The 15,739-nt window shown below is 35.3% G+C and overlaps 1 protein-coding gene across 1 annotated transcript; it reads left to right on the forward strand.

Moving 5' to 3' along the window:
* Window positions 1-4,112: 4,112 nt before the first annotated feature.
* Window positions 4,113-13,591, forward strand: LOC140880082 (PH, RCC1 and FYVE domains-containing protein 1-like). The gene is made up of 9 exons (XM_073284179.1): window positions 4,113-4,660; window positions 7,649-7,735; window positions 8,937-9,026; window positions 9,176-9,262; window positions 9,351-9,470; window positions 9,954-12,071; window positions 12,167-12,313; window positions 12,405-12,961; window positions 13,219-13,591. Exons 1-9 carry the CDS (start codon window positions 4,613-4,615, stop codon window positions 13,361-13,363), a joined length of 3,399 nt encoding a protein of 1,132 aa, XP_073140280.1. The 5' UTR covers window positions 4,113-4,612; the 3' UTR covers window positions 13,364-13,591.
* Window positions 13,592-15,739: the final 2,148 nt, after the last annotated feature.

Below are 15,739 nucleotides of genomic sequence, written 5' to 3' on the forward strand. Positions count from 1 at the left end.
AAAACTTCTTCTTTTCTGCACCTTTTCAAATCCCACGATGTTTTGGAACACTCTTCTATCAAAATATCATACAACACCATAAAAGCTTCAAAAATAATTCATACCAAAACACCTAACAATTTCAAAGATTTTGAATCAAAAACCTTCCTTCAAATTTTCCCCAAAATTCTGATTTATTTCCTTCAAATCATTCAAAACTCAATAAACTTGAACCGAACACATCAGGAATGCTTCACGTATCACAATCAACACAACATACTCATAAATTTTTCAAGAAAACATACATAAATCATCTATCAAACACCTAGGGTTTTACCTTGAAAATATCTAAATTCTTTAATGGGTTTAAAACAGTAAAAATTTGTCTGTATCGTTTGATTGGAATTAACCTGGGCGGAAGGATGATCTAGCCTTGAGGATTTGAAGAATCCTAACCCTTGAGATCGTAGTGTTTGAGTGAGAGAGATTTTGAAAGGAGAAAAGGAGCGTTCAAAATGAGAATTCAAAATAAATTTCTGAACGCTTATTTCTTTTGTGACTAATGGGCTCCAACATGGCCCATTAGTTACATTTAAAAGCCTTTTAAAATTTTAACTCTCTCAAATAAATAAGATACACTGCATCCAGTTAAACTTTAATTAAAAATACTTTTCATAACTCGTTCCAAGGCTAGACTCGTCCCTACGACCCAAAATTAAATACCAACCTAAAAATTAAAAAAATATCACATCACATCACATAAAATTTTAGGCATTCAAATAAACCACATAATTAAACATATCAATTAAATATTCTGAATATCATGCATTAAATCATATAATTTAATTAATTAATCTTGATTAAGCTAGTGGACTTTTTGGACCTTACACCCTGTTGTCTCTACGCGAAGTAAGAAATTGCAATTCAAATGGTGGAGAGAGTATTGAAGAGAATACAAGGTTGGGGAAACAAAACTTTTTCGGTAGAGGTCCGTATTCCCAAATCAATGTGTGAGGAGATGGAGCGAGAATGCTCTAACTTTTGGTGGGGAGTAGACACTAGAAAAAAGTGGATGCATTAGAAATCATGGAATTCCCTGTGTAAGCCGAAATGCATGGGCGGCTTGGGTTTTAGACATCTGGAGACATTCAACAAGACCCTATTAGCTAAGCAGATTTGGCGTATTATCTCGGAACCTGATGTTGAAGAATTTTGAATATATTATAAAGGATTTTGGTGAACTCCAAGACACGTTTTAAAAGCTATCTTTTAAGAGATGTTTTTACGATATCTCTCAGGATACAATAGAGGTAATAAAATGATTTAAGACATACCATTGAATCTGATGATGCACATATTTATAGAAATGAAGAGACGAAGTCGAAAGTTGCGATTCTTAATTAGTGAGACCCGTTCACGAACCAAAAAATCCACTCGTGAACAGACATGAGGTTTTTGAAGAGCTTTCGCGGACCTAACCGGGTAGGTCGATCCCCGTAATTTTCGCAGCGGAGATCATTATTCGTCATTGGAAACAAAATTTCTAAAAATATTAAATAAATTTGGAAAATTATTCTAACACCTGATTCTTTGGTGGCACGAGTCTTGAAAGTCCGGTACTTTCACCATTAGGATATTATGGAAGCCGAAATGGGTAGCAATCCATCTTCCATCTGAAGAGCGTTGATGTAGAGCCGAACTTTACTTGCAAAAGGTTTGTGTTGGAAGGTGGGTGATGGGGCTCGTATTAATACTTTTGAGGATATTTGGCTTCCGGACCCTAAGAGCTGCCTCTCACCGATTCATGACTATGCTTCTTTTACTAAAGTGAACTCTCTTATTGTGCATGGTAGACGGAATGTGCCTCTGATCCAACAGATTTTCCCTACATTTGTTACAATTTTCATTGTTTGTTTTTCTCAGTTCTAAGAAACGTCGCTTAGGCCGTGGACGATTATCCACCGCACTGATTTTTAAAAAATCGGTGGCCTTAGGCAGTGCTGAAAAAATCGATCGCCTAGGCGGGTAACAAACAATCTAGCCGGTTCGATTTTTTTTTCAAAAATAAATATAAAAATATTTTATAAAAAATAGTTGAACAAACTTTAGCATATTTTTGTTGAAATATATAAAAATCTATTCATATTAATAAGCATTACTGAAAAATATATTAATAAAATTGTTGAACACATTTATGGATATTTTGATTAATTTTAGATTTTAGATAATATAAAATATTTTATACTGCCTAGGGACCTTGGTGTTAGGTGGTGGGTGACGGCCACCCACCGCTGAGTGCTTTTTAAAACATTATTTTTTTTTCTCAAAAAAATTAAGAAATTAGTTGGAAAAAAAATAATATTATTAAATAGTAATATATATCTATATATTTGGATAAACGAAAAATGCAAAATGACATATATAATTGAAGACGAACAAAATATATATGAACTCAAATTATATGGCCATCAATATTAGTTTAATTAGTATTTGATTGTCGTGCACTAAAATCCATGCTCAATAAATGTATTTAGAGCTCAATTAATAAGTCACTTATTATGTCAATTAATTACAGTTAGGTGAGATTGTAATCTGTGGACTCATATTATGAATTATAAAATATGTAGAATAATTGATATAAAATATTTTTAAAAAATTTAACACATACATGTAATAGGAGTATATAGTCCAGTGATAAATAATTATCAAATAATAAACACGGTGCGCTTAAATTTTGTAAAATCAATTTTTTTTACAATCAATTCATGTATATCCGTAAAAAAATGTTGATGGTTCCGAAGCTTGAAATATTTTGTTTATCTCATTCAGTTGTATCATTTTAAATAAAATAAATAACTACGATTACATTACCAGACATCGGTTGGTTTCATGAGGTAAAATAATAAAAACTGTATAGTATATGGATAATAAACGTAAGAATATGACAAAAGAATATATATGACTCAAATTATTTTAAGATTTGAATCAAACACTAGATAATATAAGGATGTAAAAACTACCAATGTTTTATTCTTCATATCAAAATTGTACCAATTCTTTAAAAATCATAATCATGTTTTCATACACAAGTTAAAAAATAGTTTAAACACAATGTTAATCCAATTTGCAAAACAAGATATTAATCAACTACATCTCCTATTAAAAAATTAATCCAAACTTTACAAAAAGTAAAAAAACCACAAAATCTTCCTAATATCCGTGTGCAACAGACAATATGCTCTTATGCTAGGGGTGTTAAAATTGAACCCTACCCGTCAACACGACATGAGTCGATCCGAAAAATATCAGGTTAGTGTTGGGGGGTTTTTGGGTTCGAGTCGAATCGAGTTGACTCGAAAGCTAACCCGAAAAAATTAATAAGGTTTGGGTTAGGTTCGGGTCAACCTGAGTTGACCCGAATTTTTTTAACTATTATTGTATATTAAATTATGAAAGATATTTGCCACATTTTTTGTGTGTTTTATATTTGAAAAAAATTTATTGTATATTGATATAATAGATTTTGATCATTTAATGTTTATTTTAAAATTTAAATCTGATGTTTTAAAATAATTTTTTATTTTTTGTACTATGTATAATTTAAATTTTTTACAACTACACTTTCAAATTTAAATTATATATAAGCTTAGATTTTGTTATTATGTATTTAATTAAATATTATTATTATTATTATTATTATTATTATTGTGTTTTTTGAATTTTAATTTAATTAAATTTTTTAAAAAATTTAAAAATAAAAAATAAATCGGGTTGGTTCGGGTTGATCGGGTTCGGGTTGTTCGTTTTTGGGTTGTTTGTTTTCGGGTTAAAAGATTTTTAAAAAATATTTTCTTCAACCCGACCCGACCCCACACGATCCACCCGAATTGACACCCCTATCGTATGCTATAGTTTCACATGTAATTTTGTCAGATGATCTCTTATTCGATACGAATCATTAATTTTTTTTAAATTTTTTTAATAAAAAAGTATTACTTTCAATTTAATATAAATCGGATCGAATTTGAGATAAATTTGTTAGGTAGTCTTAAAGAATACATTTTAATATATATAAATAAAAGAAAATGGAGACATATTATAAGCAAAGGTGCAGTTGGTCGCAGGGAATCACATCCAAGTATTTGTATTTTGAAGGGGGTTTTCACTTTTCAGGCAAAACATCGAAACTGCAGCTTTCTTCCTTTTTCTTTTTCCCAATCTTTGACTCCGTTTTCTGTCTTCTTCTTACACCACCTCCCCTCTATCTACACTGCATTTCTTTCATCGTATTTATGCTCCGCCGGCGGCCCATTTACTCCTCCGCCGTCCGCCACCTACCCCTCTGCCGCTGGACTTGGTCAAAAGTAACTAGAAGAGGGCCTATTCTTTTGACTTTTAAAAACTTTGATTGAAAGGAAGGAGTTGAAGCGTCAAGATTTGGTTTTTTTCTTCTGGGTTCCTTCAGATCCAAGAGGGAGCGAAGGTGGGTGTTTTCACGAGGCTGTTCTTTTTTGGGTACTTTGCCGGTGCCGTTTGGATGGTAGTGGGCGGCGGCGGCGGTGGAGTGGCAAGATAATGAGCGGAGAGTATGATGGTGGCGGTGGTGTGGCGGTGATTCTACGTTTGGCATTGAATGGCAGATCTTGGTAGCTATGGTAATGCAGACCGTGACATCGAGCAGGTACCGTACCTATACCTCTTGTTTTACCTGTTTTAATGCTGCATGTTCTTGGATTCAAGATGTGATTTTGTGGGCAGATTCTGTCTTTTAATGTGCTTTCTTTTTTGTTTATTGTTTTATTGCTGATAGTGAAGATATCTGCAGCTTTCAATTCAATGTTACTTTTCTTTTTTTGGCTTTTTCCCTTGTGGGTGAGGAGAGGTGGGAGGGAGAGTGGTAGGCCATGATGAGTGCCCAAATCCAAAAGCCAAGTCTTTTCACTTAATTAGAGTGTTCACTGGCCACTCTACTCTACATCTTTATTGTGGAGCCACCGTTAATATGTAATGTTGCCTAGTGCCTACCAAAAGCTGATGGTTGCGGCTGCCAGTCCTCGGTTATAAATATATACATTAAGCCAGCTTACGTTGCTGACATGAGCTGCATAACCGATAACCGATAATGACTCGATATTAGGAATTTTTAAGGTTGCACCTTCCACAGCCTCGTATCCTTTGGACTGTAATCGAAGAGGAAAACCCAGAATATTAGACCTCTATGTGCGAGGGCCTTTATAGTGTGTCAGCGAGAGCTTACGTTATATTGTGGAGCTGGTGTAAAAAAAGTACTTATATTCGACTCCGGGGTGACTTGTTTATTTTGTTAGAAAACTTTCATTTTAAAAATTTGTAAATATCAAAGTTGCATTGATTGCCTTGCTCATGTTGGATTGTTCCATACCATGCCCCTGTATAGTTTTTTTTTTTTTTAAATCACTTTTCTGCAGCTCGTTTTGATGTGACATGCGCTTGTCATATATTTTTTTTTATCAATGATGGTAATTTGATATGTTCTAGCTTGTAACTATGAATTCTTTTGGGAGTCGGGTTTCAGGATCTAATAAGCCTTGTGGCTGAAGGTTTAAGAACTAATTATTTTCCTTCACCGTTATATTTTTTTTAGTTTTGTTATGGTTAGTAGAATTTTAATACCTAAGGCTTTGAAGATCCCAATGAGATTTTTTTTTGGCCGTTATACTTTGGGATTTTGATTTCGTTTTCCTTTTTCTGCCGACGATTGGTTTTTAAGGGTCTTGTAGAGATGTTCAAATAATTAATTGTTAAACTATATTTTTGTCGGCTTGTGGTTTTGGTCTGTAAGAATACTAGGTTAAATAAGTTATAGCTGGACCAACACTAAAAGTGGAAAATATTATGTAGAGAGAGGTAGAGAATTCTGTTTGTTGAAGTGAATGGCATTTATCGTGAGACTAAGAGGGAAGAAAATTTTCAAATTATGACTTAGATCTTTATTCTGGGATTGCTGACATGATATGGATTATCCACTATATGTAAAGATTAAAGAAAACTGTTGGCTGAAACATTTGAAGTTCGGGAGCTCGGCAGATTTTTGTATGATACTAAGAAATTGAACTGACTGAAGAAAATATTGCATTGTCCTTGTTAGAACGAAATGCTGGAATATCTTTGCAAATATTTAACTCAATGAATATGCTATATTTTTCATTGTTAGTATTTAAAGAAGTAATCATGGTAAAAGCGTGGAGACACTTAGGTTGCGTTTGGATCTATGTATTTGAAAATCCATTAATTTTGATTATAGTTTTGTTGTTTACAATTAAATCTAAACCTTATTTATTTACAAATTAGTAATACAAGGTAGAATTGATTTTCAAATGATTACAATTCTTTGTGGAACTTGAAATCCATCTTAATTAACGTGAAACATTAAATAAACATGTAAAGGGTGGATTTGAAGTTTATGGTGTTATTTCTCTAAACAACAAAAATATTTTTGACATCCATGGATTTGAAATACATCAATTCAAATGCAACGTTAGAGAAAACAATGGAACAACATGGAAAATGTAAAGACATAAAATTCAAGTGAGGAAAATTTAGATAACAGTGTAATTTCTGCGTAACGAGTGCATTTATGTAAGCTTACTATGTTTGGATCATGATTGAGGAATATGTAAACAAAGCATAGGAGGAAAATTTCTACAAATGTAGTTTTGAAAAAGATTTTCAAATCTAGCTGTTAACTTCACCATATTGTCCACGCGTTCTAATTGACACGTGTTCTAAAAAATATGAAAATGTGAGAAATCTTGTCTTTGTAATTTTATTTAATTTGATCATAGTTTCACTTTCCTTCGGGAAATCTAATTAAAGTTGATAGGTTATTATGGTTTTCTGTATTTAATGTGTTATGAGTCATGACATAATTTTCTATGTAGTTCCACGGCACATGGTAGCTATTATGAAAGTTATCTCTGTTAATGAATAGTTGCTCTCAGCTTCTTAAGATCCTACGATCCTGCCAAAGAAATTAATGGACAAAGATTCGACTTGCTTTGGCAAATCTCTTCAAAAACTTATAGAGTGCTTCTGTTATTTGTCTTGAAAGTAACTAATTTAAGGAAAAACAGTTATCAATGGAGGAAAACGAGAAGAACAAGAAAACAGATGATGTTATAGGTGTCTGTGCATATATCAAGTACATAGTTGATAGTTCATATTAGTTTGAAATCTTTCCATTAATAAAAAGTATCCACTGATACTTCCACAAGTTTCGTAAAATTTGTTTTAGTTGCTATAATTTCCATTTACTGGTAGTGATGCATATCATAGATGATGCTTACACCTCTTATTCAAATAATTCATCCAGCCTCTCAAACTTGTAACTTGTTAGGTTAGTGTGTTATTTTTCTTGATGGTTTTACTAACCATAATTGACCTGAACTTGTGAGTATGGATGTGGTTGGATGAGTACAGGATCTGTAAAGGCTTATTTAATCTACTTGGCTGAAACATCATTATTTTTTTTTGAAAGGTTCATGTTTCTTAGAATGAGACTTTACTACTTTTGTCGCTGTTTAAGTTCAAACTTTCAAATATTCACTTCCTTTAATAGTCCTTGTCGGGACATCTTGCTGTTTTCTACTCTAAGTGCCTCCATTTTCAACTTCCCCTTTACCTTGTGCAGGCATTGATTGCTCTAAAGAAGGGTGCTCAACTACTTAAATATGGTCGTAAGGGAAAGCCTAAATTTTATCCATTTAGACTCTCTACTGTAAGTCGACTATAATTATGCAACATAAGCCCTTGTTTAATTGTGCATGTAAGATTTTTTGTAAAAAGGGTTTAATGTATTAAGGAATTGTAATCTTATGGTGTAAGTCCTCGTCCACATGTGCTCTCATTGGTGGACGTGGACTGTCTCCCAAGTCATTACTTACATTAATGCCTAAATACTGGCATGTTTTCTTGTTTTTAATTGTCTCTTGTGATGAGTTGGTCCTGTAAGATGCTCAGTCTTGATGTGTTTAGGTATAAACTGTATCTGAAACCTTTATTCATTTTGTGTTCAAGTGTTGACCCTGGTAGAGGAAGGGACATCCTTTGTTTCATATCAAACCATATTCAAGGATGCTAAAAAATGTTGCTTATGGCTCATAATTTTTTTGTTAAATCAATATCTTGGTCCATTTAGTTCTTGCTCTTACAATACTAGGATGTTTGATGCTATCTCTATTTAATATTAAAGAATGTGGGTTTGCAAATAAGGCTTGCTCTCGATTTTAGGTCTTAGAAGAGTGGAAAATATGCTTTAGTGCTATCAATAACTCAAATTCAGAACACTTTACAGTAGGTTATATTTTTTACGATGCTAATGAAGCCTTGAGTTGTCTTAGGTGAAAATTTGTTGTCACATAAAGCTTTATTGACTACCAATTACTACGAGTTCCATTTCATAAATGAAATTGTCCATGAACAAGTAACCCTCCACAGATAGCTCGTCACCAATTGAAAATATGGCAAAATTTATATGAATAAGAGTTCTTTTGGATGCAAAAGCTTCTAGAGTGGAAATTTTTGTTAGAGCACTTTTGTTTAAAAAAGGATAATTGAACAAGCACTTGAAAAGTAAAAGCGGAAAACTTCTTTCTCTATTTTATCTAAACACATAACTGCTTCTGCTCTTTTAAAAAAAATTACTGAAAAAAGTGCCTGCTGAATCAAAATTTTTTTCAAGCCAAATGCTTCTGTATCCAAACTGGCGTTAAGTTAAAGCCAGTGACTGCAGAATTGATCAGCTTTTGAACATTTTCTTGACTTACGTAAGGCTGATTGTTGTATGTTTAATCTATGGTTGGATTGCTACAGTTCTTTACTGTATGATGTTTGCATATCTTGATAGCCTCTCATACCATTTTCAGTTTTTATGCATTTCTCTGAAAGCTATTAACTGTATTTTGATTTCAACATTACAGGACGAAAAATCTTTAATTTGGATTTCTAGTAGTGGTGAAAGAAATTTGAAGTTAGCTTCAGTATCAAGAATTATTCCTGGACAAAGAACTGTAAGATTGGAAACTAATCTCATGTTTCTGATTGTCTTTATTTAGTTATATGTTTATAACTGTACCACCAAAAAGAAAATAAAATTGCATGATCCTGAGAATTATTGTATGTGAAGTCAATTTAATGGATTTTACCAACTTGATTCCAGGCCGTATTCCAAAGATATTTGCGCCCTGACAAGGACTACTTATCGTTCTCGCTCATTTATAACAACGGGAAAAGATCCCTAGACCTGGTTAGTTAAATGTCAAGTTTGTTTTTATTGATTGTTATAGTTTCAGTGTAGGAAATTTAGCTCTGCTCTCTTCTTATTTTGTTGCTAGATTTGCAAGGACAAAGTTGAGGCAGAGATCTGGATAGCTGGCCTCAAGTCATTGATATCTTCCGGACAAGCTGGACGCTCAAAAATTGATGGATGGAATGATGGAGGCCTCTATTTTGATGTAAGTTTTGCAACCATTTGATGCAAACATGAATTTTTTTGGTTAATGTGTCAAAGTATGCTTATGGAAACTTGGATATGAATATCGTATTAGTTGGTATAATGCAGTACTTGGGGGTCAAAACTTTACTTCGAATCAATGTTCGGTGAATCTGGTACTTTCTTTGCGGTTAGAACTCCAATAGGGCAAACTTCTATTGCATGTTCTTCATTGTGCACTGTGCCACTGCATGAAACTTAAATATGCTTTGCAAATGAATTATTTATGTACTGATTTGGATATATAATTTTACACATAATAAATCAATCACCTAGTAAGGTAAAGAATCGGTGTACTGGAAGGTAGCTTTATCTTTTAAGGGCGTGGCATTTTTACCTGGATGGGTTTTGCCGATAATTAGATACCCTTTTCTGAGATTGGCTAATCTATATAATGGCATTTTCTATCTTGCTCAATAGTTATTTTTCTTGTAAAATGTTCCAGGACAACAAAGATTTGCCATCAAACAGTCCAAGTAACAGTTCCGTGAGTGCTGCACGAAAAGTTAGTTCATCCGAGATTTCAATTAGTTCAAATATAAGCAGTTCTCCAAAGAGCAGTAGCATAGATAATTCGGTCTATTCAGAAAGGTCACATGTGGCTTTGGATCAACCAATCATGCAAGTGAAAGGATCTGGTTCAGATGCTTTTCGTGTTAGCGTTTCTAGCGCCCCTAGTACGTCAAGTCATGGTTCTGCACCAGATGATTGTGATGCTTTAGGTGATGTGTATATATGGGGTGAGGTTATATGCGACAATGTCATAAAGGTTGGTCCAGAAAAGAATGCTAGTTCCATTAGCACAAAAGCTGATGTTCTGCTTCCCAGGCCGTTAGAGTGTAATGTTGTTCTGGACGTCCATCATATAGCTTGTGGGGTTCGGCATGCTGCTCTAGTCACTAGGCAAGGAGAGGTTTTTAGTTGGGGGGAAGAATCAGGTGGACGGCTCGGTCATGGAGTTGGGAAAGATGTTACTCAACCTCGTCTAGTGGAATCTCTGTCGTTTTGCAGTGTGGATTTAGTTGCATGTGGAGAGTTTCACTCTTGCGCTGTTACAATGAGTGGTGAACTTTACACATGGGGTGACGGTACTCATAAAGCTGGGCTCTTAGGTCATGGGACGGATGTCAGTCATTGGATACCCAAGCGAATTTCAGGGCCTCTCGAGGGACTTCAAGTTGCACTTGTTACTTGCGGTCCGTGGCATACAGCTTTAGTAACATCAACTGGACAGCTCTTCACTTTCGGAGATGGTACTTTTGGTGTTTTGGGACATGGAAATAGAGAAAGTGTTTCGTACCCGAGGGAGGTTGAGTCTGTCTCGGGATTGAGGACAATTACTGTTGCATGTGGAGTGTGGCATACTGCTGCTGTGGTTGAGGTTATTGTAACTCAGTCCAGTGCAAGTGTTTCATCAGGGAAACTGTTTACTTGGGGTGATGGTGATAAAAATCGCCTTGGTCATGGTGATAAGGAATCTCGGCTGAAACCTACTTGTGTGCCTGCTCTAATCGATCATAATTTTCAGAAAATTGCCTGTGGGCATAGTTTGACAGTCGGCCTAACGACGTCTGGTCGTGTTTTCACAATGGGAAGTTCAGTCTACGGTCAGCTCGGAAATCCTCAGTCAGATGGAAAGTTACCTTGTTTGGTCGATGACAAGCTTATTGGCGAATCTGTTGAAGAAATCGCTTGTGGTGCCTATCACTTGGCTGTATTAACTTCCAAAAACGAGGTATATACATGGGGTAAGGGTGCTAATGGGAGATTGGGCCATGGAGATGTAGAAGATAGGAAAACACCAGTTCTGGTTGAAGCATTGAAGGATAGACACGTTAAATTTCTAGCTTGTGGTTCGAATTACACTACCGCAATATGTCTTCACAAATGGGTTTCTGGTGCGGAGCAGTCCCAGTGCTCTGCTTGTAGACAGGCGTTTGGCTTTACGAGGAAGAGGCATAATTGCTACAACTGCGGGCTAGTACACTGCCACGCTTGCAGTTCTAAAAAAGCTTTACGTGCAGCATTGGCGCCTAATCCTGGCAAGCCATATCGGGTGTGCGATTCTTGTTATGTGAAACTGAGTAAGGTAGCAGAAGCCAGTAGCAACAATCGAAAAAATGTTATTCCGCGCCTTTCAGGTGAAAACAAGGACAGACTGGACAAGGCGGATTTAAAGTTGGCCAAGTCGGCCATGTCATCTAACTTCGATTTGATCAAGCAGTTCGATATAAAACCAGCCAAACCAGGGAAGAAAGCTGAAACGTTCTCTTTAGGTCGGTCCTCTCAGGTTCCTTCTCTATTTCAGCCTTCTCTATTTCAACTGAGAGATGCCGGCATGCCTACATCTATTGACGTACGTCGAACAGTTCCAAAACCAATTATTGCGCCCTCGAATGTTAGTTCTCGGTCTGTTTCACCCTTCTCTAGAAAAGCAAGCCCTCCTAGATCAGCAACACCGGTTCCTACAACATCAGGACTTTCTTTTTCTAAAAACATCGGCGATAGCATAAAGAAGACCAATGAAGTTCTGAGTCATGAAGTGAGCAAGTTGCGTGTTCAGGTACATCATCAAGTTCCATTTCTTTCCTTTTTTGGCTTTAATTTCTGAAACTTTTCATCATTTGTACAATATTGGTTATCATGAATTTGATATAGGTGGAGAGTCTGAGAAATCGATGTGAAATGCAAGAACAGGAGCTTCAGAAATCAGTAAAGAAGGTCCAAGAAGCAATGGCATTAGCTGCTGAGGAATCTGCTAAATGTAAAGCAGCAAAAGAAGTGATCAAGTCTCTTACGGCACAGGTCCATTTAGCTACACACACACAAACACACATATATATTGATCGAAAGAGAGCAACAAATGTGTTTTAACGCTGATATTCTCTTGTTCCAGCTCAAAGACATGGCTGAGAAATTACCACCTGGGGCGTATGACCCTGAAAGTCTCAAACTTGTATACCTGCCGAACGGATTGGAACCAAATGGTGTACTCTACCCTGGTGCAAATGGAGAAACAAATTCAAGAACCAACCAAATCAGCAGCTCGCACTTGGCTTCCCATCCTAGAATTGATTCAACTACATCAAACGGCAGACAAATGCCCTCAGAAGTGCTTTCAGGAGACGCGGTTAGAAGCAATGAAAGCAATTCCCAGTCTGAGGGAATTGGGCTTTCCACCGCCGATCGGACAAATGATGGCACAAACATTAGAATTCCTAATGGTGGTGGAAGTGTCCAAGCTAACCGGAGCAGTGTATCCGAGGGTGTTGACACTAAAGAATCTGGGCCTATCCCAGACGGTGAAAATGGCTCAAGATCTGGGAACTCGGATGTTCTTGGCAGTGCCAGTCAAATCGAGGCTGAATGGATCGAGCAATATGAACCTGGTGTGTACATAACACTCGTAGCCTTCCGAGATGGGACTAGAGATCTCAAGCGCGTACGGTTCAGGTATTTGAGATGTTCCACTTCTTTCTGTAACACGCATGTAGTCGCTTACTGATATGATTGAAAGGCGTGTTAGATTTATTCGGTTGGACCTGATACTGATTCCAGAATTCAGTATGGCATCCCTATGCTTGCATGGGAGTAACACTCTCTCCATATAGCCTCGTCTCCATCCGGCCGCGCCTTGTTGTCAAAACACGTGTCACGTTTTGTTTCCCTTCAAAAGCATAAGACTTGACTTTAATACTTTTTCCATGTAGTCGGAGAAGATTCGGGGAGCACCAAGCGGAGACCTGGTGGTCAGAGAACCGGGAAAAAGTTTACGAGAGGTACAACGTTCGTGGAACCGACAAGTCATCCTCTCGAGCATCGGAACGGCCCGTTTCGCCATCATCACAAATTTAGGTAAAAAGACGAGTAAAAATTATCCTTCTGAGCTTAATGTAGTAGTTTTTTTTTTTTTTTTTCCGAGCAATGCGATGGACCAAACACCCATTTTTTGATATATTTTTTCTCCATTTTTTTATCTTCTTATTTTGTACTTTATTTCTCCTCCCTATTTCACCATGACCGGCGGTTGCTGGCTTTTGATCTTACAATATGGCGTATATATGTGTTTGTCTTGGAGCTCCATATTCGTGTTGCGATGCCGATTAGGTTAATTAATCGATAAATAAATAATTTATTATTCTTCGGATAACATTAATTTAATCACGTAACGTCAATCTATTTCATCAATACTTATAACATAATATTTGAATTATTATATATAAAAATTGATTATACGTAAGGGCAACTACAGTGGTTGTGATATGAATCTTATATATGAAAGATAACACGATTACAATGAATCGCACCTCAATTCGATAACAAAAGAAACAACGATTTTTTCCTATTTTTGAAACAAGTAAGTTTGCAAAATCCAATTCTAGTTGAACCCGTAACTAGCAATAGATAATTGCGAAATAAATAATCGATCACAACGGGATCTTCAAAGGAACCTGTTTTTGACAACCCACGAAGATAATCAATCGACAAACGCCACAAAGTTGTTAAACTTTGATGAGTTTGATAAGTTTGATTTTAATAAAAACAAAGCAAAACTTTGGCAAAATTCTAAAAAGAATTTTAAGAATTGATAAAATCAATAATCTGAATAATTCATTAATTAATTCTCATGAATGAGAAGTTTACAATATATAGAAGAAAAATAAATTAGAAATCCTAATTGAATTAAACTAAAGATTTCCTAGTTGGATTATAATTCCAAAATCCTAAAGATAATGCAAAATAATGCAAAAAATACCATCTAGAAGTTTTCTAATAAACTTAAAACACTCAAAATAACATAATATTTATTTCTTTACTTTAATTAATTTCATTTATAATTTTTTCATGAAATTTAAAATATTTAATATTTCATTTATGTATGTTTTAAAAAAAATCATATAGTGGACTAAATTTATGATTAAAATTAATAAACAATAAGAAAATGTTATCAAAATATATATACATTACATGAAAATAGAAATTGAACACTCTAAATTATATGACATGTAAACAGAAATTATAAACTCCAAATTGTATGACTTGGAAACAGAAATTTAAAACTCAAAATAATATGAAATGAAAACATAAATACAAAACACAAATGTGCTATATGTTCAAAAATTTTTTGAGTTCCTCACATATTACCCGATGGTTTTGGAGTTGTTCATTGGTCATACCTCGTGTGTCTATTACGAAGAGTTGATGGACTTGCATGATATTAGAACCTAATGAGAGGGATTTAGGTTCTATTGACAACTTTAGCAATTTAAAGCGATTATGCAAGTACGAAAGCGAAAAACTTCAAACAATAAAAAATAAATGCAGTAAATAAATGCGATAAGTAAATAAAGCAGTAAAGAGATAGGATATGTTTATAGAAGTTCGACGATAAATCGTCTACGTCTTCCTTTCTTGGTTAAGGTCGATTAACCAAGGATCCACTAGCACTTCAAACGTCTTAGCCTTGATGGCTCCAAGGATAGCCGTACAACAACAACACGATCACCGCGTTGATATCATTACAACTCGATACAACTTGGCCTTAAGGGTTCCAAGGATAGCCTCACACAACTCGATAAACTCGACTTCACACTCGAGTATTCAACAATGATTTTTCTCAAGCACTATACAACTCGATAACACAAAATGTATTTGAGACACTTGAAATATTCTTAAAAGCTTTGGTGGATCGCTCAATGTATGCTTGAATGGATGAGAGAATTGTTGGATGAGTTGATGATTGAAATGACCTCGAAATGACTCTATTTATACTGTTGCAAACAACAGAGATCGGAACGTTCGTTCGGGATCGGCGCGTCCGTTAATTAGCAATTAAAATTCAAAAATATTCGGCGCCAACACTGTTCGGAGCGTCTGATCTCACATCGAAGCGTCCGTTCGGCGCACTGTTGGCCGCAATTCGTCCGACAAAATCTTGTCATCGCCGCAGAAAGATCGGATTGTCCGATCCTCGGATCAGAACGTCCGATTGGATCGGACCGTCCGATGTAGTTCGGTCCTTCCGAAGTCTTCATCCGAGTTTCCAACTATGATTTGAGTTGTCTTGAATTTTCAACTTGTTTTCAATAGTTTTTAGTCCGTCAGTTTAGTCCGTCAACTTGAATTTTTGAAACTAAGTGTAATAGCTGCAATTTTCTAAATTTAAACCATTATTAACAATTTAAACTATTTTTGTAGTATTATCAAAACAAGATAAGTTATCGCATTAAA

The sequence above is a fragment of the Henckelia pumila genome, chromosome 2 (assembly GCF_033568475.1).
Source record: "Henckelia pumila isolate YLH828 chromosome 2, ASM3356847v2, whole genome shotgun sequence".
Taxonomy (NCBI): Eukaryota; Viridiplantae; Streptophyta; class Magnoliopsida; order Lamiales; family Gesneriaceae; genus Henckelia; species Henckelia pumila.

What these genes read in the sequence shown, in the direction of transcription:
- LOC140880082 (XM_073284179.1), top strand. Translation starts at nt 4,613, where the DNA reads ATGGCAGATCTTGGTAGCTATGGTAATGCAGACCGTGACATCGAGCAG. An exon ending in GGAAAAGATCCCTAGACCTG is followed by an intron (nt 9,263 to 9,350) that starts GTTAGTTAAATG and finishes TTTTGTTGCTAG; the next exon opens with ATTTGCAAGGACAAAGTTGA. An exon ending in TCAAGTCTCTTACGGCACAG is followed by an intron (nt 12,314 to 12,404) that starts GTCCATTTAGCT and finishes CTCTTGTTCCAG; the next exon opens with CTCAAAGACATGGCTGAGAA.